Raw genomic sequence first — 26824 nt, 5'->3', positions numbered from 1 at the left:
TTTTCTTGGCTTAATAGGTCATCTTTATTTGTTTATGTATGTGTTTTCTTTTCAATAACAAAACAATTGTTCAGAAAACATTCAAATTCGGGTTTTTTAAAAATGTTTATTTCAACGTATGCTTCGACAAAAATCTAGAGTTTTTGTAGCGAAATAATCCTTTAGAGATATATAGTACATGATTTTGAAAAGAAGTGTTGACCTTTCATTCAGTTATCGCGGTTTTCAGTTATTTATTCAAAATAAATGCAACAAGTTGTTTCATTTTTTATTGTTTTGATACTAATTCTGGCATTACAAGCCAAACAGGTAGATCTCTATAGTTGCAATTTTTTCAAAGTTGGCCTACCTTCTCTTCATTGTACCATGCTAGTAAGTGTATTTTTTTTAAATTTTAATTTTGGGAAGTTATAAGAAAAATATTTTTTTTAGCTGTACGAGTTTCGCTTGGAGCTACTGTATTTTATTGTCTGTGTTGGTTAGTTCTTCGCCATTTATTTTATTTTTTTAATTCATTCATCAAAATACAATTTTTCTACAATTAGCTGCTGACTGACTAAAAACGCTAACAAAATATTTCATTGACAACACCGAAATCGAAAAGGGAAGAAAAAATTTCCCTCTTCTGTCAATGACAACCAAAGCGCCACCAAACGAATTTCCCCTGATACTAACAGCAGCGGTGCTCAAAACCGTGTTCTAGAACATGAAGAGAAAAAAGAGATAATTTAAGAGAAAATTAAAATTCTGTTTTTCTTTATATTTTACGGTTCTATTTAATTGTTTTTAAACACGAATGTTTGCCAAAATAATTTATAAAACAAATGGATAAAAAATATTTGTATAAATAATGACTTAACACTGTTTTGTTCTTGATTTAAATAAGCAAAGAGAAATTTGACTGAAAAGAGATATTTCTTCTTGAGCACCCCTGTAACAGAAACAATTGCCGAGAGAAAGCCACAAAGAGAGCGAGAGCTAAAGGCCAAGTCAATGAATCAACGAATGGATAAAAACCGTTGGAAAAATCCGAGAAGAAAACAGTCATAAAAAACTCGTGAGATAACGTGGTTAGGCGGTGTATTTTGTGCGGTGTTCGTGATTCAAACATTTGTTTCTTCTTCTTTTCCAAGAAATAAACATAAAATACTTGAAAAAAAAAACATACATTAAAGTGTGAAATTCTAATAACAGAAAACGCAAGTTAGACGAAAGTAACCCAAACATCTTTGAATACAACAACTAACCGATCCCTTCGAAAAAAAAAACAAAATGTAAATAGAATAAGTTTTCATTCTGCTACTCTGTCTACATTTTAACTTCACTTCCTATTGATGAATGTTTCGAATGAGAAAAAAAGTGCAAATCTTATGGATAAACATACTATCGAGTTACCAAGAAATGAAAAAAAGTATAAAAAATAAAACATACTAATAGCAACAACAACAGCAGCAGCAGCATGACCAGCAACCACAACCACAACGAATATCTTCGTTGAGAAGAGACAGTGTAAAAATGAAAGAAAAAAATATTTGGGGGAATTTTACGAAAGTTAAGTGGAAAACACACTCACCAAAACCACCAACCATCCTCATTGCCCAAAGAGGAAAGTAAGAGCAACATCTGCTCCATAGACCAGCAGAATATGCCAAATGTACTGCCGCCCGCCCGCCTGTCATTCGAAAAAACAACACACACACACACAGAAAAAGAGAAAATAGTTTTCCAATTGGAGGCATTTGCAAAAAAAATTTGTTCCTCTCCAAAGGGCAGGACTGCCGCCAATAGAGAACAAACGAATATAACATTTTTTTCTGTTGTTGCTGTTTTTTTTTGGTGTGGGAAAGTGGATGTGGCAGTTTTTATTTCTCCCTTTATTTATTTTTTTTTTGGTTGCACGAGTAAAATAGTATGAGTTGAGCGACCAACTAAACACCCGACAGACAAACAGACACCCAGACTGACAAAAAAGCGAAGAGAAGAGGTGGTAGACACCAAAAAGCGTGAACATAAAGTTGGGTTCAAAAGAAATTTAGAAACAAAAACCAAAGACAACTTTCTAAAAATTGAATAAAAAATTAAATAAGAATGGTTAACAGAAGAAGAAGAGAGGAGAGGGACGAGTGGTGACATTTGGCGGCTTTTGATGGGCGCAATGTTTATTTAAGGGTGGGTGGCCATTTGTCGTGAAATAAAAGGGGAATTCTGTTTTTTCAATGAATTTTAAAAGCGTTGTTTATTTGCTGTTTACATTTTAAATCAACTATAGTTTGGCGTATTTGACAAGGATACACGAATTCAAAGTACCTCAAATGTGGGGCTTATGGTTGTTAGGTCTTTTGGAGATAAAAACTCATTTTTTTTATAGAAATATTGGAAAATAATATTTTTATACTCTCCACCATACATAGTATGGACGAGGGTAAATTAAGTTCGTCATTCCGTTTGTAACTCATCGAAATAATAATTTTAGACCCAACAAAGTATATCTATTTTTGATCAGCGTAAAATTCTAAGACGATTTAGACCTGTCCGTCCGTCCTTTCGTCTGTCCGTATGTTGCAATCACGCTAGAGTCAAAACGAATAAAGATAGGAAGCTAAAATTTTGCACAGATCAGTCTGCAGGCTGGTCAAATTCGAAGATTGGCTATCGGTCCACGATTCGGTATTTTTATGATTTTAGCTACATTTTTTCAATAGAATTGTATAAAAATCCATACTAGAAGTTATTTTTAAGCACGTTACCCCCTGGACGAGAAATGTATATATAGGTCCACGATATCGTATAGTCCATATACAACGGTACCGCCCGATATTCTATATTTGGACGATTTAAGCTACGTTATCCACTGGATTTTTTTTTTTTCAAGTTTCGTTTTCAAATCCTCCACCATAGTATAGAGAGCATATTAAGTTTGTCATTCTGCTTGTAACACCTCGAAATATACGTTTTAGACTCCACAAAGTATATATATTTATGACCAGCAAAAAATTCTATGCCGATTTAGCGGTGTCCGTCCGTCTGTGGAAATCACTCTAGCTTCCGATGGAAATGAAGTAGGTTGATATAATTTTACTCAAATGTTTATTATGTCTTTCAGGACTTTTGGTATTGAAAATGGATCATGTAGGCCCAAGTTTTGGTATAGCCCCCATATAATAGTACCTCTCTATTTTCGGTATTTTGGTGATTTAAGCGACATTATTTACAGGAAATGTTTCAATTTTTGGTATTTGAAGTTCGTAATGGATATTACAGCCTATGACAGAAAATTGTGTATGCAGGCCCACGTCTTCGTATATCCTCCACATAAAGGTACCCCCCTATATTAGGTATTTTGATAATTGTAGCGACATTATTCACCGGAGTTGTTTTAAATGTCGTATTTAGAGTTCGTAATGGGAACTACAATCTGTGACAGAAAATTGTCTATGTAGGTTGAGGTCTTTGTATAGGCCCCATATATCAGAACCTCCCTACATTCGGAGTTTTTACGATTTGAGGTACAATATTCACCGAAATTGTTTACAATTTCGTATTTGAAGTACTAATAGGTACTACAGCCTACGACAGAAAATTGTCTATGCAGGTGCAGGTCTTCGTATAGGCCTCATTTATCAGTACCTCCCCATATTCTGTATTTTGATGATTTTAGCTAAATTTTTTCATGTTTCGTATTTGAATATTGTAATGGCTTATGACTATGCAGGTACACGTCTTCGTATAGACCCCAGTACAACGGCTATATTCGGTATTTTTAAGATTTCAACAAAAATTTTTACGGATTTTATTTTTTGAAAATTTCAAAATTCGTTCCAAATGGGTCAAAGTTTTGCCCGGCCGAACTTACTGCTCTTTTATTTGTTAATTCTTAATAGGGATTTTTGCCGGGTAAACCTCTCTTAGCCCCATAAGTAATGCGAGACTTGATGGAAAGATTGATTGATTGATTACAGTTAGGAATAGTATGAAGATCGAAAATAATTCGCCTTGTTTTGCTGCAGAAGTGGTAGAAGTACAAGAAGAACAATTTCTATTGTGTCTAGGATGTTTGGTATTGAAAATAAGATATATCGGTCCATGTTTTGGTATAGCCGCCATATAAAAATACCTCCCGATATTCGATATTCTGAAGATCTTTGCCACATTCTTTCACGGATTTGTTTAAAAATTGGTAGCTGTTGGTCATATTGGGTTCTAGCTCCGGTGGCGAAACATTGTATGCACAGGTCCACGTTTTTGTATAGCCGCCATATAACGGTACCTCCCGATATTCGGTATTTTTAAAATGTTTGCCACATGTTCTCACGGATTTGTCTAAAAATTGGTCATAATGGGCTTTAAATCTTGTGGCGAAACATTGTATTTATAAGTCCACGTTTTCGTATAGCCCCCACATAATGGTACCTTCGGATATTCAGCATTTTAATGATTTGTACCACATTTTTCCACGGATTTGTCTAAATATTGGTAATTGTAGGTCATAATAGGTTCTAGCTCGTGTGGCGAAACATTGTATGTATAGGTCCACGTTTTTGTATAGCCCCCATGTAACGGTACCTCACGATATTCGGTATTTTGATAAATGTTGCCACATTTTTTCACGAATTTCTCTAAAAATTAGAATTTTTTTAGGTCATAATGGTTTCTACCTCCGCTGGCGGATCATTGAATATTTAGGTCCACGTTTTTGTATAGCCCCCATATAATGGTACTTCCCCATATTAGGTAGTTCGGTGATTTTTGCCATATTTTTTCACGAATTCGTCTAAAAATTGTAGGTTATAATGGGTTCTAGCTCCAGTGCCGAAACATAGTATATATAGGTCCAATTTTTCGTATAGACCCCATATAACCCTATTCGGTATTTTGATGATCCTAATTACATTTAACCACGAAATTGTTTCAAATTTGGTATTTTAGAAGATTTGGTAGATGACAATCCTCGAAGTATACGTTTGTTTTGGTAGAGCCCCCATATAACGGCATAACCCATTTTTTTTAAATTTAACGGCATTATCCAAACGGTCAAACGGCTAAACGGTTTGTAGTTTGAAGTGAAACATGTTTGAATTCAGATACTTTTATATAAAAATGTTTTCATTTCCTAATGGTGGATGGTAATAAAAGTTCGGCCCGGCCGATCTTAAATGTTTTTTAGTTGCTTTTTTTCTAAAAAAAAATTTCGATCCCCACCTAGGATTGAGGTTGGCTTAAAAGATTGTGGTTAAATTTCAAATCCAAGCATGCGTTTTTTGTCCTAAAAAGGAAAATGTCCGACCTCAAACATTCTTAGTACATGTTATTTATAGTTTGTTTTATAATGATTTTTTTCCAACATTAAGTCTAAGCAGAATATACATTTATTGCAAGTAATAGGCAAACCAAAAGGCATTTGGAATTCTATTGCAAACCTAACCTATTGTGGTTTTGATTTTTTTTATGGAGGTTGGACCGATAAACATAAATATTTTGAATAAAATGCATAGCAAATGTATAAACATTATTATATCGCACTGTTCATGGTATAATTAAAAAGGTAACCTAATTTCAAGTAAGCATATTCAACATTTTCTGTAACGTGCCCTATCAAATATAACAGCATAGAAAATAGTTTCCATCTTTGATTTGGGTATATGCAATGGAAATGATTGCCTTCTTAATTATATCCTGCGAATACATGATATATGTAATTTCCTGAATTTCCCCTCAATCTCTCATTATATCTGGGATGAAAATATAACACCTATGCTATAGCAGTTATAGCGGTCAGGGTTTGTTTCTCATGTGTATTCGCTTGAAAATTATACCGGTTGGAAGCTGTGGCCAAATATTTTCCTTTCAACCCTTGAAATGCAAACAATGTGGGTATTTATGAATGAATTGGCATCCCTGTAACGAAACGACAGCAGCTAACGGAAAATCAACATCAAAGAGACTCTCCGGCTCATTGGAAAATTCACATCAAACATAAAGAGAGAGCACAATTGACAAAGAGACTGAGAATAAACAGTAGAGAGCGAAAGAGAGAGAGAGGAATACGGTAAATGGGGTAAAAATCTTCTTGAATGAAATTTCAAGTCAAGGATATTTGCAAAATCAAAAAAAAAAAAAACAAAAATGGGTATGTAATGGCAAAAAAGGATGCCCTAAAGAGAAGAGTGGTAGATGTTATACCACCATAACAAAAGGACAAAATGTTATTTAATCAATGAAATCGATTAAGTAATACGTCCACAGCAAGGAATTGTGAAAATGTTGCTATCCATTTTGGAAAATGAAAAGCTGTAAAATATGAATGCATGTTTTCTGAATTAAATGTGTGAATTAAAAAGTAGGTTCTATGAAATCTTCCAAAAAAAAATATATGTGGGTGGTTGTTTAAATTAAAATTTTTCAAAACTAAAAAAAGTAGCAACGACGGCAAAAATAATCAAACGAATGACATACCATATCACACACACAGACATCACCGTCATTACTTTCCACCAGCCACGAGCAGTAGTAACAACAACAACAAAAACAACTAATGTAGCGCCAATAAACAAACATTCATACCCATCTACCTATCTATCTATATATGTATGTTTGTATGTCTGTTGGACATATGAGCGAGCATGTGTCGCCTGAAATAACTGACATCAAACAATTACACTTGTTGTGGACAGTGGCTCGAGGCGTATTTTATTTAAAATGGAATACCAAAAAAATTCATTGTTTGAAAGTAGGCAAATGTCAAAGTTGGTGTAAATATCAACATTTCTCAAATTTCGAGCAGTTTCAGACGATATAATCAAATAAAGAAATAAAAAATTAAAATAGTATCAGTCGGATTTGCCATGATTATGATTGAGTTATGATTATACAAACTGTTGACCGTTTAAGGGGGAGGTTCAGAAGCAGTTGGCCAATATTGACCAATTCGTATCTGGCCTAAGACTGATATATATATATATATATATATATATATATATATATATATATATGTATATATATATATATATATATATATATATATATATATATATATATATATATATATATATATATATATATATATATATATATATATATATTAAATTGTCAGATTTGGACTATATCGACTACTTCCTATTCTTTATATGAGATAGTTAGGTAACAGATATAACGGACCGAAGTATTCCACTTTCATACCTCATCTACTACAGATAAAAATATTGGTATGTGTAGAATTTGAAGAAAATCGAACATTTATATCCAATTTTATGCGAAATCATAATTTTTTTATAAATTACATATTCATATCAGATTTCTAGTTAAGGGAAATATTTAGATATAGCAAGTGGTAAAGAATTGCCGACTGGTTACGCAAGTTATGACAGATAAAAGTATTGAAAATTGTAACTCTTTGTGGATGAGCTACCAGAAGGGGTTCGCAGATATATACCATCTTCACAACAGATCCTGCGTTAGCAAACATATTTGGATGTGTGAAATTTGAAGAGAGTTGAATGCTTATTTCACTTTCCTTGCGCGTTTTGTTTTTCAAATCATGGACCCTATGTGGGGTGGTACCAGAAGGAATGGTCCAATCTCTACCATCTTTATAACAGATCTTGTGTTGATGGAAAAATTGAGATGTGCCAAGTTCGAATGGAATCGGATGTTAATTTCCTGTTTTATGAGCTACATATAGTTTCCAAATTTGACCCTTTTTGTGGAAGGTACCAGAAGGAGTGGACCGATATATTCCATCTTCACGCCGGACCTTGGGTTAATAAAAAACATTGTGATGTGTGTAATTTGAAGAGAACCGGATGCTTATTTCGGATTTTATGTTCGTTTTGGTTATTCAAAACTTTGACTCTTTGTGAGGGAGGTACCAGAAGAAATGGTTCGATCATATTTGTAACAGATCTTATGTTAATGGAAATTTTGAGCTGTGCCAAGTCTGAATGGAATAGGATGTTAATTTCGTGTTTTATAATCTTCATGAATATTCCAAGTTTTGACTTTTTGTGGGGGAGGTACACGAAGGAGTGGACCGATATATCCCATCTCCACACCAGACCTCGGGTTAATGAAAATATTGTGATATGCGTAATTTGAAGACAATCGAACTCTTACGTCAGATTTTATAAGAGTTATAAGTATTCAAATTTTTGACCCTTTGTGGGGGAGATACTTTTTGGAATGGATCGACATAGTCAATTTTCGCACCTGACCTAGCACTGATGCAAATACTAGGATTTACAAAGTTGGAGCAAAATCGTATGATCGTTTCTCTTTCTGTGCAGAAAATATATTTTTTGAAAATTTCGATCTTTTGTGAGGGAGGTACCAGAAGGAGTGGACCGATATTGGCCATCTCCGAACTCGATCTAAGTTTGATAATAATATAACGATGTACCAAATTTTGACCAAATCGGATACTCCCTTCGAGAGTTATCATGCGCACAAGCCGACCAGGCAGATATACAGACGGACATCGCTAGATCGACTCCAAATGTCCTGAAACGGATTTGGTCCAAAGAGACCTAGGGTCTAAAAATGTTATTTGGATGGGTCACGTTTGGCCGTATCAAATCTCTAGCCATATGGCTGAGGGTATAAAAAGGATATTCCATATATTTCTTTGAGTCACTGTACCACCATCAAATATGACGCTGTCTAAATAGCAGTTAAATTACCCCCATAACCGGAAATAGCATTTATGCCACAGAAACCTCAATTTTATGCTTAGTTGAGCTAACTTATAAAATATTTACATTTTTATTTTGTTTAAAATCCAAAAAAAAAAAAAAAAATATTTTTAAAAATTTAAACGTTTTTACACAGGGAAATTCTGAACTTGATTTTTTTGTTAGAAAGCAGTAATATTGTCATTGCGTGCTTAGAATATGAAAGAACATAAAATATACAACTGACATTGAATTTTATACGATTGTTTAATAAACGTAAACATTCAGCTGAAACAACTTCCTAACTATTTTCCAATTCCAATTGGAGATTTGTTCTTAAAAATCTCAGCACACGTTGTTTTTGCTTTAATGTGGTGTAGTTGGGGCATTTTTTCTCTCTCTCCGCTTTCTGTTGATTTTAAAACAGTAAGAGGGTTGCCATTGGACAGAAAATTATCACATAAAGAACACTTCGGAGATATTGAAAAATCAACAAAATATTGAGTGTTATGTTTTATTGGGAACGTATTTTTATACCCTTAACCATTAGAATTGCTAAAATTATAGAACATTTACAGTTTACCGGATTTAGTAAACTCAGTGGATTTATATTGGCAATTCCATATACGTCAAAAAGCTCGAATGTAAACAAAATATTATCTTCCTTTTGAATAAATAGCGAATGCATAGAAGTTACAGATGGACAATTCCTTCCTTGGAAGAGAAGATCGAATTTTGATACCCTCCACAATTTGGAGGAAACTTGAAAATTTTTAAAAATACCTTTTATATGATACGGGGACAGTCCAAAGACGTGGACCTGCCACATATATTAAAATCTTCAAATTCGAAATATAAACCAATTCCCGCGAATAATGTCGCTAAAATCATTTAAATACCGAATAAAGTCAGGTAAACTAAGTTATATGGGAGCTATACGAAGTCGTGGAACTTTATACGTAACTTATTGTCATAGACTATAATACCCGTTACGAACTTTGAATATAAAATTTGGAATAATTCTGGTGAACAATGTCGCCAAAATCATCAAAATACCAAATATAGGGATGTACAGTTATAAGAGGGCTATACGAAGACATGAACCTGCATGCGAAATTTTTAGACACATACTGTAGCATCCATTACAAACTTCGTTTACGAAACTTAAAACTATTCGGGTGATAGATGTCGTTGAAATCATCGAAGTACGGAATATCGAGAGGTACCGTTACATGGGGGCTATACGAAGACGTGTAGCTGTGTACGAAATTTTTAGACATAAGCTGTATCACCCATTACAAACTTCGAATACGAAATTTGAAACAATTCGAGTGAAAAATGTCGCTAAAACAATCAAAATACCGAATATTGGGAGGTATCCTTATATGAGTGCTGTTCCAAAACATGGATCTTTATAGACAATTCCCTTCCAGGGGTTAAAGCATTCAGAGGGAACTCCTTGAGTGGATTTTCAGACTATTCATTGGAAAAAAGGGGGTAGAAACATCAAAATACCCAATATCGGGGACACCATTGTATGGGGGCTATAGGATATTTTGGACCTATATAGACAATTCTCGTTCAGGGGGTAAAGTACTCACAGAGAACTTCTTGTGTAGAATTTCAGACAATTCCATTGAAAAATGCGGCTAAAATCATCATAATACCGAATATCGGGAGTACCTTTATATGGAAGCTATACAAATAACTGGACCTGCATAGAAAATTTCTCAAACAGACTGTAGTACCCATTGCGAACTCTAAATGCGAAATTTGAAACAACTGCGCTAAATAAAGTCCCTAAAAAAACATCAAAATACCGAATATCGGGGGTACCGTTTCATGGGGGCTATTCGATATCGTGGACCTATATAGAAAATTCTCTTTCAGATGGTAAAGTACTCAGAAGGAACTCCTTGTGTGGAATTTCAGAGAATTCCACTTAAAAATGTGTCTAAAATCGTCCAAATGCGGAATATCGGGGGTACCGTTATATGGGGGCTATACGATATCGTGGACCGATATAGCCCTTCTTCGAACTTGGCCTGCCTGCAGACAAAAGACAGATCGGTGCAAAATTTTACTAAATTTAAATTACCTATATTTATTCGTTTTGACTCCTTTGTGATTACAGCAGACGGACGGACGAACAGGGCAAAATCATCTTAGAATTTTACGCTTATCAAGAATATGTATATGTACCTTGTCGGGTCAAAAATTATTGTCTCGATGAGTTACAAACGGAATGACTAACATAATATACCCTCCATACTATGTATGGTGGAGGGTAATAAAATTGTTTTCGTATGATAGCATGAGATTACCTTGGTAACTGTTCCATGGCATTTCCATTAAATCACAAATCTTAAAATATTATCCATTATTCCATATCTAAACAAATATCCCCAATGTTGCGAAAAAAAATCACTGCAATTGGCAACACTGCTCTTTACACACCCCTTCAAAGAGCTGCGTCACACACAGACACACACACCAATAGAACAAACAGCCAACAACTAACCCGGCGTGTTTTTTTCTCTCAAAATCTAATACTCATCTCTCCCCGATGTCCATACAATATTTGTTGTTGTTTTTGTTGTGATATACGAGAAGAATAATTCTACGATTTTATTTTTTCATTTTATTGCATTCACGAATTCGTAGGAATAGCACGAGACTTTTCGTGTGCAGCACAGCAGAGAGAAAGACAATACTACAATGCCGACAGATTAAAAACTATCGTCAGACAGGCGGCGGCGGCGGCGGTTTTATGGTATAGACAACGAAGGATGGTCTGGCAAGCAGGTGAACGGTCGGGGGAATGCTAGTCAAACCGCGTGTGTGATTAACAGACAAACAGGCACACAAATTAACAAAACCAAATCTTCCTGTTTTTTTGTGTGTGTTGTGTTTGTTGGTTGGTTGGTACGACATTCTGTCATTTGTCTGCTACTTCTCTCTCCAGCACTGCTGCTGCTGGTTGGTTGGTGCATGCACATTCGACATCAATGATGTCATTTCCCCGTATTTTTAGCTGTGTTGTGCAAAAAAAAAAACTGAAAAAATGTTTGAATGTAGTTATAAAGTTTTGTAAATCGAATTGTTGCAATCAAACAATTAATTAATTCATTAGAGTTGTGTTATCAACAGCGGCAATAGCTACTATAATTTTTACTATCCATTATTCTTTCGACTTAATTAACAGCTCATGTATGGGGCGTTTTGTCGATCCCAGTACTGGTTTCCAATAGTATTTAAAGGGAGGTCATATATTCTGTATAGACCTACACCTGGAACAATAAGTGGATATAAGTTATAAAGGGCCTGGTGTTTCTGAAAACGCTATAAACATTGATAGATATTCCGAATAGTCCCAAAGTTCAGCACTGCGATTCTCTAACTAATAATGAAAGTTTTTATCGACGAGCGAAATAGACTCTATAATATTCAAAATCTATAATTCGTTTGGCTTAATAACAGTTAATAAACCGGGTCTTAGTTGATTGCAGGCAGTTATAACCAGTTTCAAGTATTTGTACCGGATACCCTCCTTGTATATGAGTAATTAAGATGCTAGCATCTTGGAAATCGCCAGAATAATTTACAGACCCTTTAAGATATTCACAAATGCATTGAAATATATTAAAAATCACAAAAATTGGAGATTTAGTAAAAAATATTATAGACTTTTTAAAATTGCCAGAATAATTTAGAAACCCCGTAAAAAATTCAAAAATGGATTGGAATATTTTAAAACTCACAAAAATTGGAGATTTATTAAAAATATATCACAGACTTTAGGTGGTGAATGTCGATTGATAATCACGTCATCAAATTCGCTAACACCAAGTAGCTTACGTGGGTACATTACATCCATGCCATGATGATAAGCTGCTTAAGTAGCATCACCCATGAAGTTTTTACTACACCCGGTGAGAGTTCTATAACTACTTCGTTTCAGAATGTAAAACCAGTAAGGAAAAGTCAAAAGTCGGGCGGGGCCGCTTATATGATACCCTACACCACTATGTATATTTAGTAGGGCTCCCGTAACAAAAGAATTTATTTGAAGCAGATCATACCACCTATCAATATTTGGCTTTAGAGCAGTTATAGTTAGGTTTCAGAGGGAACAAATGTATAGGATGCATGTCCACTTCTGAATCGATTTTCACTAATTAGGGCGGAGACATTTTTAACTATTAAACCAAATAGCATTGCGATTGTATTAAACAGGAGAGAAGGATTGTACTAAACAAATATATATCGGTGCCGAGTTCCACCAAATGGAAATGTATGTCCCGAAATTCACTCCATTTGGGCTGATATTAGCCATTATCTGCACAATAAACTTGAAATCGGATTAAAGATATATATGGGAGCTATATTCAAATCTCGGTAAAATTTGGCAAAGTTATTTCCGATCTCTATAAGATATCTGGTACCAAATATCATTCTTCTGCGGTGCGTATTACTAATGTGAGGGACTTAAAACCCCAAATCGGATGAAACATATATATGGGAGCTATAGCTATTTCTAAACCGATTTTCATTAAATTTGATATGCCTGCTTCTAGACAGAATTCGATCGGATGTGCCAACATTCGGGTCATTTGGACTAATATTGGCCATTAAGTGCACAATTAACCCGAAATCGGTTGAAGCTATATATGGGAGCTATATTCAAATCTCAGCCGATCTCGATAAAATTTGGCATAGGTTTTTCCGAGCTCTATAGGATATCTGGTACCAAAAATCATTGTAGTCGAATGCATATTACGAATGTGAGGAGTTTAAAGACCAAATCGGATGATATATATTTCATGGGAGCTAAATCTATATCTGAACCAATTTTCATCAAATTTGATGTACTTGCTTCTAGACTGAATTCGGTCGGATGTGCCAAGGTGCAGGTCATTTGGACCGATATTGGTCATTTGGCGTACAATTAACACGAAACCGGTTGAAGATATGTATGGGAGCTATATTCAAATCATCTCATTCCGATCTCGATAAAATTTGGCAGAGGTTTTTCCGAGCTCTATAAGATATCTGGTACCAAAAATCATTGATGTCGAATGCATATTACGAATGTGAGGAGTTTATAGACCAAATCGGATGATATATATTTCATGGGTGCTAAATCTATATCTGAACCAATTTTCACCAATTTTGATGTACTTGCTTCTAGACTGAATTCGGTCGGATGTGCCAAGGTGCAGGTCATTTGAACTTATATTGGCCCGAAATCGGTTGAAGATATATATGTGGGAGCTATATCTTAATTTCAATTGATTTTCACCAATTTCAATAAGATTCGTCCCTGGACCAAACAAAATTGGTTTAGAAAATTGCATCTCAATCGGATAAATGGTGCGACCTGTATAATATCGGATAAATGATGCGACCTGTATTTTGTTCACAAGAATACATGGACAGACGGACGGACTGACATGCAGCAATCGACTTTTGAAGGATTGCCATATATTGTTGACATTATTACAAGTTGTCCGTTCCAGTACTTTCTGTGCGAGGTAATTCTCTCAGAACGAGTTTTAAATTTCGCTCTTTTGTTTTGTTTTTATACCCTCCACCATACATAGTTTGGAGGGTATATTAGGTTCGTCATTCCATTTGTAACTCATAAAAATAATAAGTTTAGACCCAATAACAATTTAGCCCTCTCCGTCGGTACGTCATTTATAATCACGCTAGAGTAGGATAGGAAGCTAAAATTTTCCACTGATCAGTTTTTTTTTGTCTGCAGGCAGGTCAAAATCGAAGATGCCCCCACCCCCCCGATGTTCGGTATTTTGATGATTGTTGCCAAAATTTTCAATGAAATTGTCTGAAAATCCACACAAGGAGTTCCTTTTGAGTTCTTTACACCCCCCGATATTCAGCATTTTGATGCCGAAGTTGTTTCAAATTACGTTTTTAGGGTTCGTAATGGGTACTGCAGTTAGTGACAGAAAAATGTCTACGCTGGTCCAGGTATTCGTATAGCCTCCATAAATCGGTACCTCCTTATATTCGGCATTTTGAAGATTTTATGTACAATATTCACCGAAATTGTTTGTAATTTCGAATTTGAGGTTCCTAATAGGTACTACAGCCTGTGACAGAAAATTGTCTACGCAAGTCCAGGTCTTCGTATAGGCCCCATGTATCCGTACCCCCCTATATTCGGTATTTCGACGATATTGGGTACAATATTCAACGAAATTGTTTGAAATTTCGCTTTTGAAGTTCTCTTATAGGTACTATAGATTGTGACAGAAAATTGTCTATGCAGGTCCACGTCTTCTTATAGGCCCCATATATCGGTACTTCTCTATATTCGCTGTTTTGACGATTTTAGGTAAAATATTCACAGAAAATGTTTGAAATTTCGTATTTGAAGTTCGTAATAGCTACTACAGCCTGTGACAGAAAATTGTCTACGCTAGTTCAGGTCATCGTATAGCTCCCATATATCGGTACCTCCCTATATTCGGTATTTTGATGATTTTAGCTACATTATTCACCGGATTTTTTTTCAAGTTTCTATTCAAATACGAATGTAATGGCCTATGACAAAAGTTGCCTATGCAGGTCCACGTCTTCGTATAGACCCCGATATAAGGGCTATATTTGTTATTTTCAGTTATTTAATTAATTATTTATTTTTTGAATCACTGTACATATAATTCTACCAAATGTTAAAATCACTGTACATATAATTCTACCAAATGTTAAAAGGGGGATTTTCGGCGACTTCTTCAAACGATAATTTCCATATTTTGCGTTCATTTTGTTATTGCCCTGGTAGCTTTCATGTTTGTGGTCATTTACATTTAGAGTGTAATGAAAAGATAACAACAAATATATATATTTTTTTTGATATTTGTCTGTAGGTTTTTCGTATCTATTATTCAAACAGCAACAACAGCAATCTCAACAAATAGTAATTGGTATTTGTTGGTGGATTAGCAAAAATAAAATAAAATAGATAGCACAACATGTCTGTTAACAAACTTGGCTGTGTAAACACATCTACATAGATGGGTATATAAATAAACATGTATGTATCTGTGTATGTATTATATATCTAGATAAGATTTTAATTTGCACGTTATGACAATTCTCTTTCATTTTGTTATTAGTTTTCTCCATATCTACCTATTGCAAGTGTCTCTCTTTCTCTTCGACACACAATGGCTCTGTCTGTGCAATAACTTTTTAAGTAAAAGCTAATAAAAAAACTTCATACAAAAGGTTTTCGAAAAATATTGCTACCTGCAAAATTTAAAGGAAATCGAACATTTATGTCCAATTTTATACGAAATCATAAATTCCGAGATTTCTGGTTAAGAGAAATATTTAGATATAGCCGACTTGTTTCGCAATTATGACAAGTATTGGAAACTGTAGGGGAGGTACCAGAAGGAATGATACGATCTCTGTCATTTTTATAACAGATCTTGTATTGATGAAAATATTGAGATGTGCCTGAATGGAGGTACCAGTAGGAATGACCGATATATCCCAATTTGATACCAGAACTTAGGTTAATAAAAATATTATGTTGTGTGTAATATTTAGAGAACCGGATGCTTATTTCGGATTTTATAATCGTTTTGGTTATTCAAAATTTTGACCCTTTGTGTGGGAGGTACCAGAAGAAGTTGCCCGATATATCCCATCTTCACAGCAGATCTTGTGTTAGTAGAAACAATGGGATATGTGAAATATGAAGAGAACCAAATACTTATTTTGGATTTTATAATCTTTTTGGTTATTCGAAACTTTGACCCTTTGTGGGGGAGGTACCAGAAGGAATGAAACGATCTCTACCATACTTATAACAGATCTCGTCTTGATAAAAATATTGAAATTTGCCAAGTCTGAATGGAATCGGATGTTAATTTTGCTTTTTATCAGCTTCATGGATATTCAAAATTTTGACCCTTTGTGTGTGAGGTACCAGAAGAAGTTGCCCGATATATCCCCTCTTCGCATCAGATCTTGTGTTAGTAGAAATAATGGGATGTGTGAAATATAAAGAGAACCAGATGCTTATTTCGGATGTAATGATTGTTTTGATTATTTGAAACATTGAACCTTTGTGGGAGAGGTACCAGAAGGAATGGTCCGATCTCTACCATGTTTATAACATATCATGTTTTGATGAAAATATTGAGATGTGCATAATATGAATGTAATCGGATATTAATTTTGCGTTTTATGAGCTTCATGGATATTCAGAAAAGGAGTGGACCGATATTGCCCATTTTCGAACTCGATCTAAGTTTGAAACTTACGATGTACCAAGTTTGGACCAAATCAAATACTCCCTTTGAGGGTTATCGTGCTCACCAGCCAGACAGACAGACGGATGGGCGGACATCGCTAGATCGACTCCAAATGTCCTGAAACGGATTTGGTTCAAAGAGACCTAGGGTCTAAAACCGTTATTTCAATAAAGCACGTTTTGACCGCATTAAATGACATATATTCTCTGTAGCCATATGGCTGAGGGAAAAAAGGGGCAGATTTGCAGACAACTAATAAAAGTGTCTCTCTATCCCTCTCTCTCTCTCTCTCTCTCTCTTTCTCTTAACTCATTGATTGGACTTTTGAGTTATCGATAGGAATCTTTTAACAATTTGTACAATTTATTGAGTTCACAAACACACCTACTGTCTCTTTCGACTTATATTCCCCCATAGGTTTTATTTCCTGACTCGTATTGTTGTTGTTATTGTTTTCTGTGTATTAGCTAGCCAGCTGGCACATGACGGTGATGATGGCGGCAAAGCAAAACTTGTGTAAGGCAGGCTGATGATTTTACAAAGTGTTTTGTTGCTCGGCCATGTTGTTGACTTCTGCCCATCATGTTGTTGTTGTTGCTGTTACTTATTTTTTTTTTTGTTTTGCCTGTCACACAGATGATGAGCTTTAAAGTAATTCTTGTGTTATTTTTTTCCGCTTTTATATTCTCCTAGCTGGTCATTCTGGCGACAGGTTTCTTCGTTTTAGAGACTGGCAATGACTAAAACTAATGGCAAAGAGAAACATGCTCGCACGTGACAAATGAAAATCTCCGATTTGCCAAATTATGATTTATGAGTGAAGTGAGAAAGCCAAAAGAGATTTACAAAGCGTAATTTGCAAAATAAAAAAAGAGAAAAACAATTACCTACAAATTGTGGACTTAATTAGATAGGGGAGGGTCACAAAAATATCAGACGCCATAGAATGAAGGCGATACAATGATTCAGAATTCCAATTTTTTGTAGCCGATAATTTATGAAATAAAACAGTAAGGAAAAGTCAAAAGTCGGCGGGGGCCGACTATATGATACTCTACACCACTATGCATATTTAGTAGAGCTCCCTTAACAAAATAATTTATTTGAAGTAGATCATACCACCTGTCAAGATTTGGCTTTAGAGCAGTTATAATTTGGACTCCGAGGGAACTAATTTATGGGAGGCATAACCGAATTCTGAAACGATTTTAACCAAATGTGACGGAGATATGTTTTTCTTTTATACCAAATAACATTGCTATAAAGTGCATGATAGAACTTAGAAAAGGACTATAATAAAAAAATATACATATCGGAGCCGAGTTCCACCAAAGGAAAACGTACGTCCAAATTTCACTGCATTTGGGCCGATATAAGCCATTATTTGCACAATAAACCTGAAATCGCAATAAGGATATATATGGGAGCTATATCCAAATCTGAGCCGATCTCGATAAAATTTGGCAAATGTATTTTCGAGCTCTATAAGATATCTGGTACCAGATATCATTGTTGTGGAGTTCATATTACGAATGTGAGGGATTTAAAACTCCAAATCGGATGAAACATAAATATGGAAGCTATAGCTGTATCTGAACCGATTTTCACCATATTTGATGTATGTCTTTCTAGACTGAATTCGGTCGGATGTGCCAAAATTCAGGACATTTGGACTGATATTAGCCATTTGGTGTACAATTAACCCGAAATCGGTTGAAGATATATATGGAAGCTATATCCAAATTTGAACCGATTCTCACCAATTTCAAAAGGGTTCGTCCATGGGCCAAACAAATATTGTTTGGAAAATTTCATAGCAATCGGACAATAAATGCACCCTGCATTTTGTTCACAAAAATGCATGGACAGACGGACGGCACAAATCGACTGAGAAAGTGATTCTATGAAAATTCTCAAAAGTAGCTATGGGTCTATCTCGCTTCCTTTTCCATGTTACAAACAAATGCACAAAGACGTCATACCCTTACCACTATGTGGTGTATGATATAAACAGGAAATTTTTCGGTTTAATTTTAATACCCTAGGTCTCTTTGGACCAAATCTGTTTCAGGACATTTCGAGTCGATCCAACCGATGTCCGTCCGTCCGTCTGTCTGTCTGGCTGGTGCGCACGATAACTCTCGAAGGGAGTATCCAATTTGTTCCAAACTTGGTACATCGTAATATTTTTGTCAAACTCAGGTCGAGTTCGGAGATGGACAATATCGGTCCACTTCTTCTGATACCTCCCCCACAAAATGCCGAAATTTCCAAAAAATATATTTTCTGCACAGAAAGATAATCCGATTTTACTATTTTATCAAGTACCTCCCCACAAAGGGTCAAAATTCTGAATAAGTGCAACTCTTGTTAATGTTAAGATGGGATATATCGGTCCACTCCTTCTGGTACCTCCCCCACAAAAGGTCGAAATTTAAAAAAAATGAATATATATATAGAAAGAGAAGCTATAATCCCATAGTGCTCCAACGTTGCATATCTTAATATTATATGCGTCAGGTTATATCGGCCCACTCAAGTACCTCCCCCACAAAATGTCGAAATTTTGAATATCCATTATGCCCATAAAACGTGAAATTAACGTGCGATTCCATTTAGACTTTTCAAATCTGAATATTTCTATCAACACATGTTCTATTGTAAAGATGGTAGAGATCGGGCCATTCCTTCTGGTACCTCCCTCACAAAGGGTCAAAGTTTTTAATAACAAAACCTTTAATAAAATCCAAAATAAGCATTAGGCTCTCCTTATATTTCACACAACTCATTATTCCTACTAGCACAAGATCTGTTGTGAAGATGGGATATGTATCTTCTGGTACCTCCCCCACAAAGGCTCAAAATTTTGAACATCCATGAAGCTCATAAAACGCGGAATTAACATTCGATTCCATTAGGATTTGGTACATCTCAATATTTCCATCAACGCAAGATCTGTTATAAAGTACCTCCCCCACATAGGTTTCGCGAATATACACCCAAGATGCAAGGATTCCATGAATTTTTAATTCGAAAATTAAAAAAAAAAATATATTGAAAACTTAGGAACTTGGGGAACTTGAAAATGTGTCTTCTTATTTTAACTTTCATAATCTGCTGAATTTTTCCTGTAATTATCGAAAAAGTTGAATGTCGTCGTACGGTACTGTGCGAGCGAAAAAAACACCCATTTTTTAAACATTATTTACAATACAGCAATATTTAAATGTAATCCATTTCGAGATTTGCACATTTTTCACTCAAGCGGAATAATAATTATCAATAAATCGCTTAATAAATAATTTTAAATAGAAACATTTTTTAATAACTGTTTTTTCATTTCAGATTTCTTCTCTCCCCCCATTTGATTTGTTTTGTGTTTAGCCTTTAACTTTGTTTGTGTAAATCTTACACAAAAGAATTATAAAAAGGACTCCACGACAAACGAAGAAGAAGAAGAACGAGTATAAAACTCAAATTGTTTTCTTTCTGAAAAAAAGAAATCAAAACCGCCCGATAATTTTCAATTCAGTTAATTAGTTTTAAGTTTAAAAAGACAGAGTAAAAGTAAAAGAAGAACAGCACAAACATGATTAACATGGACATCAGTGTTACACCCAACTATTCGTATATTTTCGATTTCGAAAATGACTTCATACACCAGCGCACCCGCAAATGGATGGTGGAGAACTGGACATGGGTATTCTACTATTGTGGCATCTATATGCTGGTCATATTCGGTGGTCAACACTTTATGCAGAATCGTCCCAGGTGAGTTGAGATAGAAAACATAACAATAAATATTTTTGAGTTTTGCCTTGTTAAGGCGAAGATCATATGTTTTATGATTTATGTGTTTGTTTTCTCTTTCGAGACGAGCTTAATGATCTGAAATTTGCAGTGAAAAGGAAAGCCAGATGGACACTATAACACACTCACCACTATGCGACGCGTTTCGCCGTTGGTTAAGCGGCTCATCAGGCATATTTGGTGTGGATGATGGCTTACAAGGGCCGTTCTCTGGAAAGTAGTATATATTTCGAACTTATTGCAAATTAGCATATGCGAATTATACACTAGAAACTCTCCAGGTTCGACTCAAGTTCTATTGGCAGATCTTTTTCACAGCAAAGTTTTTTGTAAATATTTTTATTACTTTTTTTTTCAAAATTATAGATTTAAATATAAAGTTATCGGCCTAAATGTTCCCAATTATTATTTTTTTTAAATATTTATTTTGAATAATTATCAATAATTATTCTACTAAATAAGTTTGAACCCAATTGCGTTTGCCATGAGCTACAAGTGTGTAATGAAAAAATTAAACAAGGCCTTGAATAAAAAATACCTTAAGCCACAATTGTGGGATTACAAAAAAAATTCCGATTGCAAATTTTGAACTATTTCCCCTTTTTGGAATTGATTTGAAAATGAATAGCTTCGTACATTACTTACGCAAATAGCAATATGTAAACATACTTCTAGGTCATTTTGGAATAAATATTTAGTATTTTACACGACCATAGGCCATGTGCGTTGGAATTAATTGTGAATATTTAATTAATAATGAAACAAACTGAGTGGAAAATTATGACACAAAAATCATTTTTTGAAAAAAAAAATATATATTAACTTAAGGCTACTCTGGGTAGCCTTTCAAATAAGAAAGGTAGACTTCAAGTATGTTGAAAGCTATTGGACCTTGTATTGTAATATCCCAAAAGACACCTACATTTTAAGGATTTCAGGAAATCTTAATCCGAAAATTAAAAAAAAAATGTTGACGAAGGTGGATCATTTCCACTCCATTTAGGTCACTTTATGATACACTCACAGTCTACTATTTTTACACCCTACACAACATAGTGTTGAGGGTAAAACGTATTTGTGCATTTATTTGTAACACGGAGAAGGAACCGAGATAGACCCATAGTTACATCTGAGAATTTTCATAGAATCACTTTCTGAGTCGATTTAGGCATGTCAGTTTGTCTGTCCGTCCGTCCGTCCATCCGTCTCCATCCCATGTATTCTTGCGAACAAAATGCAGGTAGCATTTATTATCCGATTGAAATGAACCTTTTGAAATTGGTGAGAATCCGTTGAAATTTAGATATAGCTCCCATATATATCTTCAACCGATTTCGGGTTAATTGTGCACCAAATTTAGCACATTCGAACGAATTCAGTCTAGAAGCAAGTCCGTGAAATTTGTTGAAAATCGGTTCAGATATGGCTTTAGCTCCCATATGTACATGGTGAGATAAAGAAAAACTGTAACAGTCAAACGCCATAATTTTTACATTTTTTTAAATTTTATTGAATGAAAGAAAAAAGGTCGGAAATAGCATCAAATTTTAGAATAAGTTTAGATTTGTTCGAATTGGTCAACCTTTGGCACAATTATGGCCTTCAAACGTCGAATGAAAACGTCACACGCTGCCCGAATGTTGATCTGCCGTTTTTGGTCCATTTCCGGCGAGCGCTTGCTTTAGTATTTTTTAGTGCCAACCCTGCTTTCCAAAATACTCCAGATACAATAGTCTAATGGATTGGTATCCGGAGATTCTGGTGGTCATTGTGCGCTGGAAATGAAGCGAGGAACCTCATTTTGTAACCATTCTTGGGTGACGCGTGCTGAGTGCGATGGTGTTGCGTCCTGTTGGAATGTCCAAGGTCTGCGGCCAAATGATTTGCGTACCCAAGGCTTTAATACACCCTCCAGAATATTTTCGGGATAATATTCAGCATTTATTCTGATGCCACGGTCGATTAATACGAGTGGAGAGCGACCATCGGCTGTTATGGCGGTGCACACCATCACCATGGCCGGCGCTTGAGTTCTGCTGGCCAAACGAAGGTGCACATTTTCAACTGACCTCTTTGGCAAGTAAACACGATCATTTTGTTTGATTACAAACTGCGGGACAACGATTGTCTTCTCATCGAAGAGAGAGAAAACCAAATTCGGCAGTTCACCACTTTCGGCCAAACGAAACAACTCTTTAGGTCTTTTGAGCCTATTTTCTTTCTGTTGCGGTGTAAGTTCTCGCACTTTTTGGAATTTCAATGGCTCTACCACGATCTCATTTTTCAATATCTTCCGAATGGAATTTTGCGATATGTTAAGCTCACGTCGCTTCTTTACTTTTCGAACCATTTCTGCTGATGTTGCTGTTTTCTTCCGTCCACCAGTATCACGGTAACGAGAAATGGTACGAGACACAAAAGATTTATTTACATTTAAATGTTGGAGTTCTCTAGCGATAGCCACTTGTGGTTTTCCAGCCAAATATAAAGAACTTACACTATCACGCTTGAATTCCATCGCGAATAACTTTTTTTCTGGAAAATTCTCATTAAAATGCTTTTGTACGCTTGTAAATTAACAGCTGTTGGACGAGTTGCAGTTTTTTCATCTCACCCTGTATAGTCGGCCCCGCCCGGCTTTTCACTTTTCCTTACTGATTTTTTCCTCATAATCAAAAACAATTACATACCTTCATTTAAAAAAAACCCTCAAAATTACGAATCATAAATGATTCAAGTTTCGTTCTGATTGAAGCCACTTCGATTTGCCTTAAATGTCTCAATTTCACTGGAAACGTTTTTTTTGTCGTTGTTTTACTTTTTAATGACATAAATTGTCAATTACTCTTGAATTATTACAAAATTCATCACGCACTGGGAGGATATTAAACGGGCCTTTGCATAACAGACCTATTTTGCCTGCTGTCACACAGAACGATGACTGTGTCTGTGTGAATGACTAAATGACTGGCCGGCGGTCGCATTTTAAAAGTCGCTGATGATTATTTGAAAAGAGGGTTTATTTGTTTACAAATTTTTTTAATGTTACCTTTATTTGTTTTGCGTTTGTTTATAATTTGCCGTTGTTGTTGTCGTTGTCGTTTTTCGTGGCTGGAAAAAGTTTATCATTGTTATTGTTGTTGTGGTTGCTGCTGCTGCTTCTGCTGTTACTGTGATGACGATGGCAATTGGACACACCATTATTTACAATTCTATGTAAATATTGAAAATAAGTGGAGATTTTTTTTAAATGCGAAGCTATTGTTAATTATTTTGAAAAACGGCAAAGTTTTCAGTGTTATGCGGATTTTTTTTAAAGCTAATACGAATGCTGATCTTCAAAGAAAATACGGATTTGTTTTTTTTTTTCATTAAACAAATATGGTTAGAACTCTCTAAGTACGTCAAACGGTCAGTTTAAACAACCTTTAACGACCCTTATAGGCATAAAAATAAATTTTAATTTTTATGGGAGAGACTTATAGTGCAATTCGGTCACTAGTTAACAATAAAATATAATTTACGACAATTACACTGTACTACAAATTTAAATTTTTTCAATTATAATAGGGAAAAGATTATGAAAGTAGAGCTAACAGTACGTTTGTATATATGAGGGTTAACCCACTGGATTTGGATTTAAATTGTCATTTCCATTACTTTTACTTCAAATAAATCCTCTCAAAGTAGGTTAACCCTACAAAAAGTTCTAACGTAAACATGGCATAACAATAGAAGACACGTGTATCGGCGTTTTGAAAATTTACTTCGCAAAGTAACCTAAATAGGGGGAGCAAATTCAACCTACACCAAACCCCCCCCCCCCCCCCCCCTCTTCCAAATTTCTTGGAATTTTCGAATTAAGATTTCTTGGACTCCTTACATTTTATGTAAAATTGTAACCCTAAAGCTAGACAACAATTGGGTCTTTTTGGTCCTTTTGTGAAAATATGCCGAGAATCTCCCTTTAAACGTGATCGTAGAAACTTGAAATATTCTACAAAATTATTCGTCGTAAAATTCTATTAAAGGTCCTAGAAGACATGAAAAGTTTACATCTTACCCAAACACCAGGAGTTGATATATACTAAAAAGACATTTTATTTTGTGCGATTTTATGCAAACATCTACAAGAAAGCATCACCTTTCTCGAGTTGGTGCCTGAAGTTAACATAAAATTTTATACGGAAGCTGTTAAAAGAAGAAATATTCTAGACAAAATTTCACTATAGATCTCAGAATAAACCATATATCTGGCCTTAATAGTTTTTATGAAAATTACATTCGAAATTTATGTACTAAAAGTGAAAATAACAGGGTGCAATAAAAAACTGCAACAAAGTCAAACGCCATAATTTTTACAATTTTTTCTTTAGATTTTATTGAATGAAAGCAAAATATGTCGGTAATAGCTTCAAAATTTAGAATAAGTTTAGATTTGTTCGAAGTGGTCACCTTTGGCACGAATTATGGCCTTCAAACGGTCAATGAAACCCCGATTGCCCCATTTTGAAAATCCCTGGAGCTCATAAATCCCGAAATTAACATCCGATTCCATTCAAACTTAATGTATCTCAATATTTCCATCAACAAAAGATCTGTTATAAAGATGGTGAAGATCGGACCATTTCGTTTGGTACCTCCCACACAAAGGGTCAAAGTTTTGTACAACAAAAACTATTATAAAATCCGAAATATGCATCCGATTCTCTTCATATTTCGGATTTTTTTAACGGATTTTTATACCCTACACCACAAGGTGGTCAGGGTATTATGTCTTTGTGCATTTGTTTGTAACAGGCAAAAGGAAACAAGATAGACCCATAGTTCCTTTTGATGATCTGCATAGAATCACATTCTAAGTCGATTTATGCATGTCCGTCCGTCTGTCCGTCCGTCCGTCTGTCCATGTATTTTTGTAAACAAAGCACAGATCGCATTTATTGCCCTATCCAGATGAAATTTGGCACAAATCATTTGTTTGGCCCAAGGACGAACCCTATTGAAATTGGAGATAATCGGTCAAAATTTGGATATAGCTCCCATATATATCTTCGTCCGATTTGCCTTTTATTGTGCACCAAATGTGTAATATCAGCCCGAATAGTATGGAATTTTGCACATACAACCAAATTAAGCCTGAAAATAAGTATGCCAAATTTGATCGAAATTGGTTCAGATATAGCTATAGCTCCCATATATATTTTTCATCCGATTTGTTATTTTAGTCCTCCGCAGCCGTAATATGCACTCTGGAACAACAATATTTGGGGAAATATATGAAATGCAGCTCAGAAATACATTTGCTAAGTTTTATCGAGATCGGTTCAGATTTGGATATAGCTCCCATATATAACTTCGTCCGATTTACCTTTGATTGTGCACCAAACGTCTAATATTTGTCCAAATTGGATGAAATTTGGCACTTACGACCGAACTGAGTCTAGAAGCTAGTATGTCAAATTTGGTGAAGATCGGTTCAGATATAGCTATAGCTCCCATATATACTATTCATCCGATTTGTCATTTTGTTACCCACAGCCGTAATATGCACTCCGTAACAACGATATTCAGGGAAATATATGAAATACAGCTCAGAAACATCTTTGCCAAATTTTATCGAGATCGGTTTCGATTTGGATATAGCTCCCATATATATTTTTATCCGATTTCAAATTAATTGTGCACCAATTGGGCAAAACACGTCCGAATTTAAAAGATACAAATGCATCGGCATATTTAGTCCTTTGAACTTTAAATTATAATTATAATCATAGCGTGTATGATTGAATTCTCCTATAAAACCTTTTAATTGTTATGCGGAGCTCTACTAAATCAGCAAAGTGGTGTAGGGTATTAAACTGACAATTTTGTTCCAAATGGTGGAGGGTATACAAAGTTCGGCCCGGCTGAACTTATAGCTTTTTTACTTGCTTTTTTTAATTGAGTGATTGCTTACACTATAACGGTCATAGAATGCCAACCTTTTCCAAGAATATTGCACCTCCTCAAATTCCCCTTGCCCAAATTATTAACCCTTTGTGGGAGTATGGGAAA

General features: G+C 35.0%; 1 protein-coding gene across 1 annotated transcript in view; it reads left to right on the top strand.

Annotated features, from left to right (window-relative positions):
• Positions 1-1027: 1027 nt before the first annotated feature.
• The window catches only part of LOC101887413 (elongation of very long chain fatty acids protein 6), a 96133-nt gene continuing 70336 nt past the window's right edge, over positions 1028-26824 (top strand). Inside the window, exons 1-2 of the mRNA XM_059124391.1 lie at positions 1028-1274; positions 20303-20728. Coding sequence (XP_058980374.1) covers positions 20547-20728 — 182 coding nt within the window. The 5' untranslated portion in view covers positions 1028-1274; positions 20303-20546. The remainder of the gene's footprint in view (positions 1275-20302; positions 20729-26824) is intronic.

This window comes from Musca domestica, unplaced genomic scaffold, assembly GCF_030504385.1.
Source record: "Musca domestica strain aabys unplaced genomic scaffold, Musca_domestica.polishedcontigs.V.1.1 29, whole genome shotgun sequence".
NCBI classification, from domain to species: Eukaryota; Metazoa; Arthropoda; class Insecta; order Diptera; family Muscidae; genus Musca; species Musca domestica.
The sequence above is the reverse complement of the archived record's forward strand: the minus strand, read 5'-3'. Positions and strand labels throughout refer to the sequence as shown.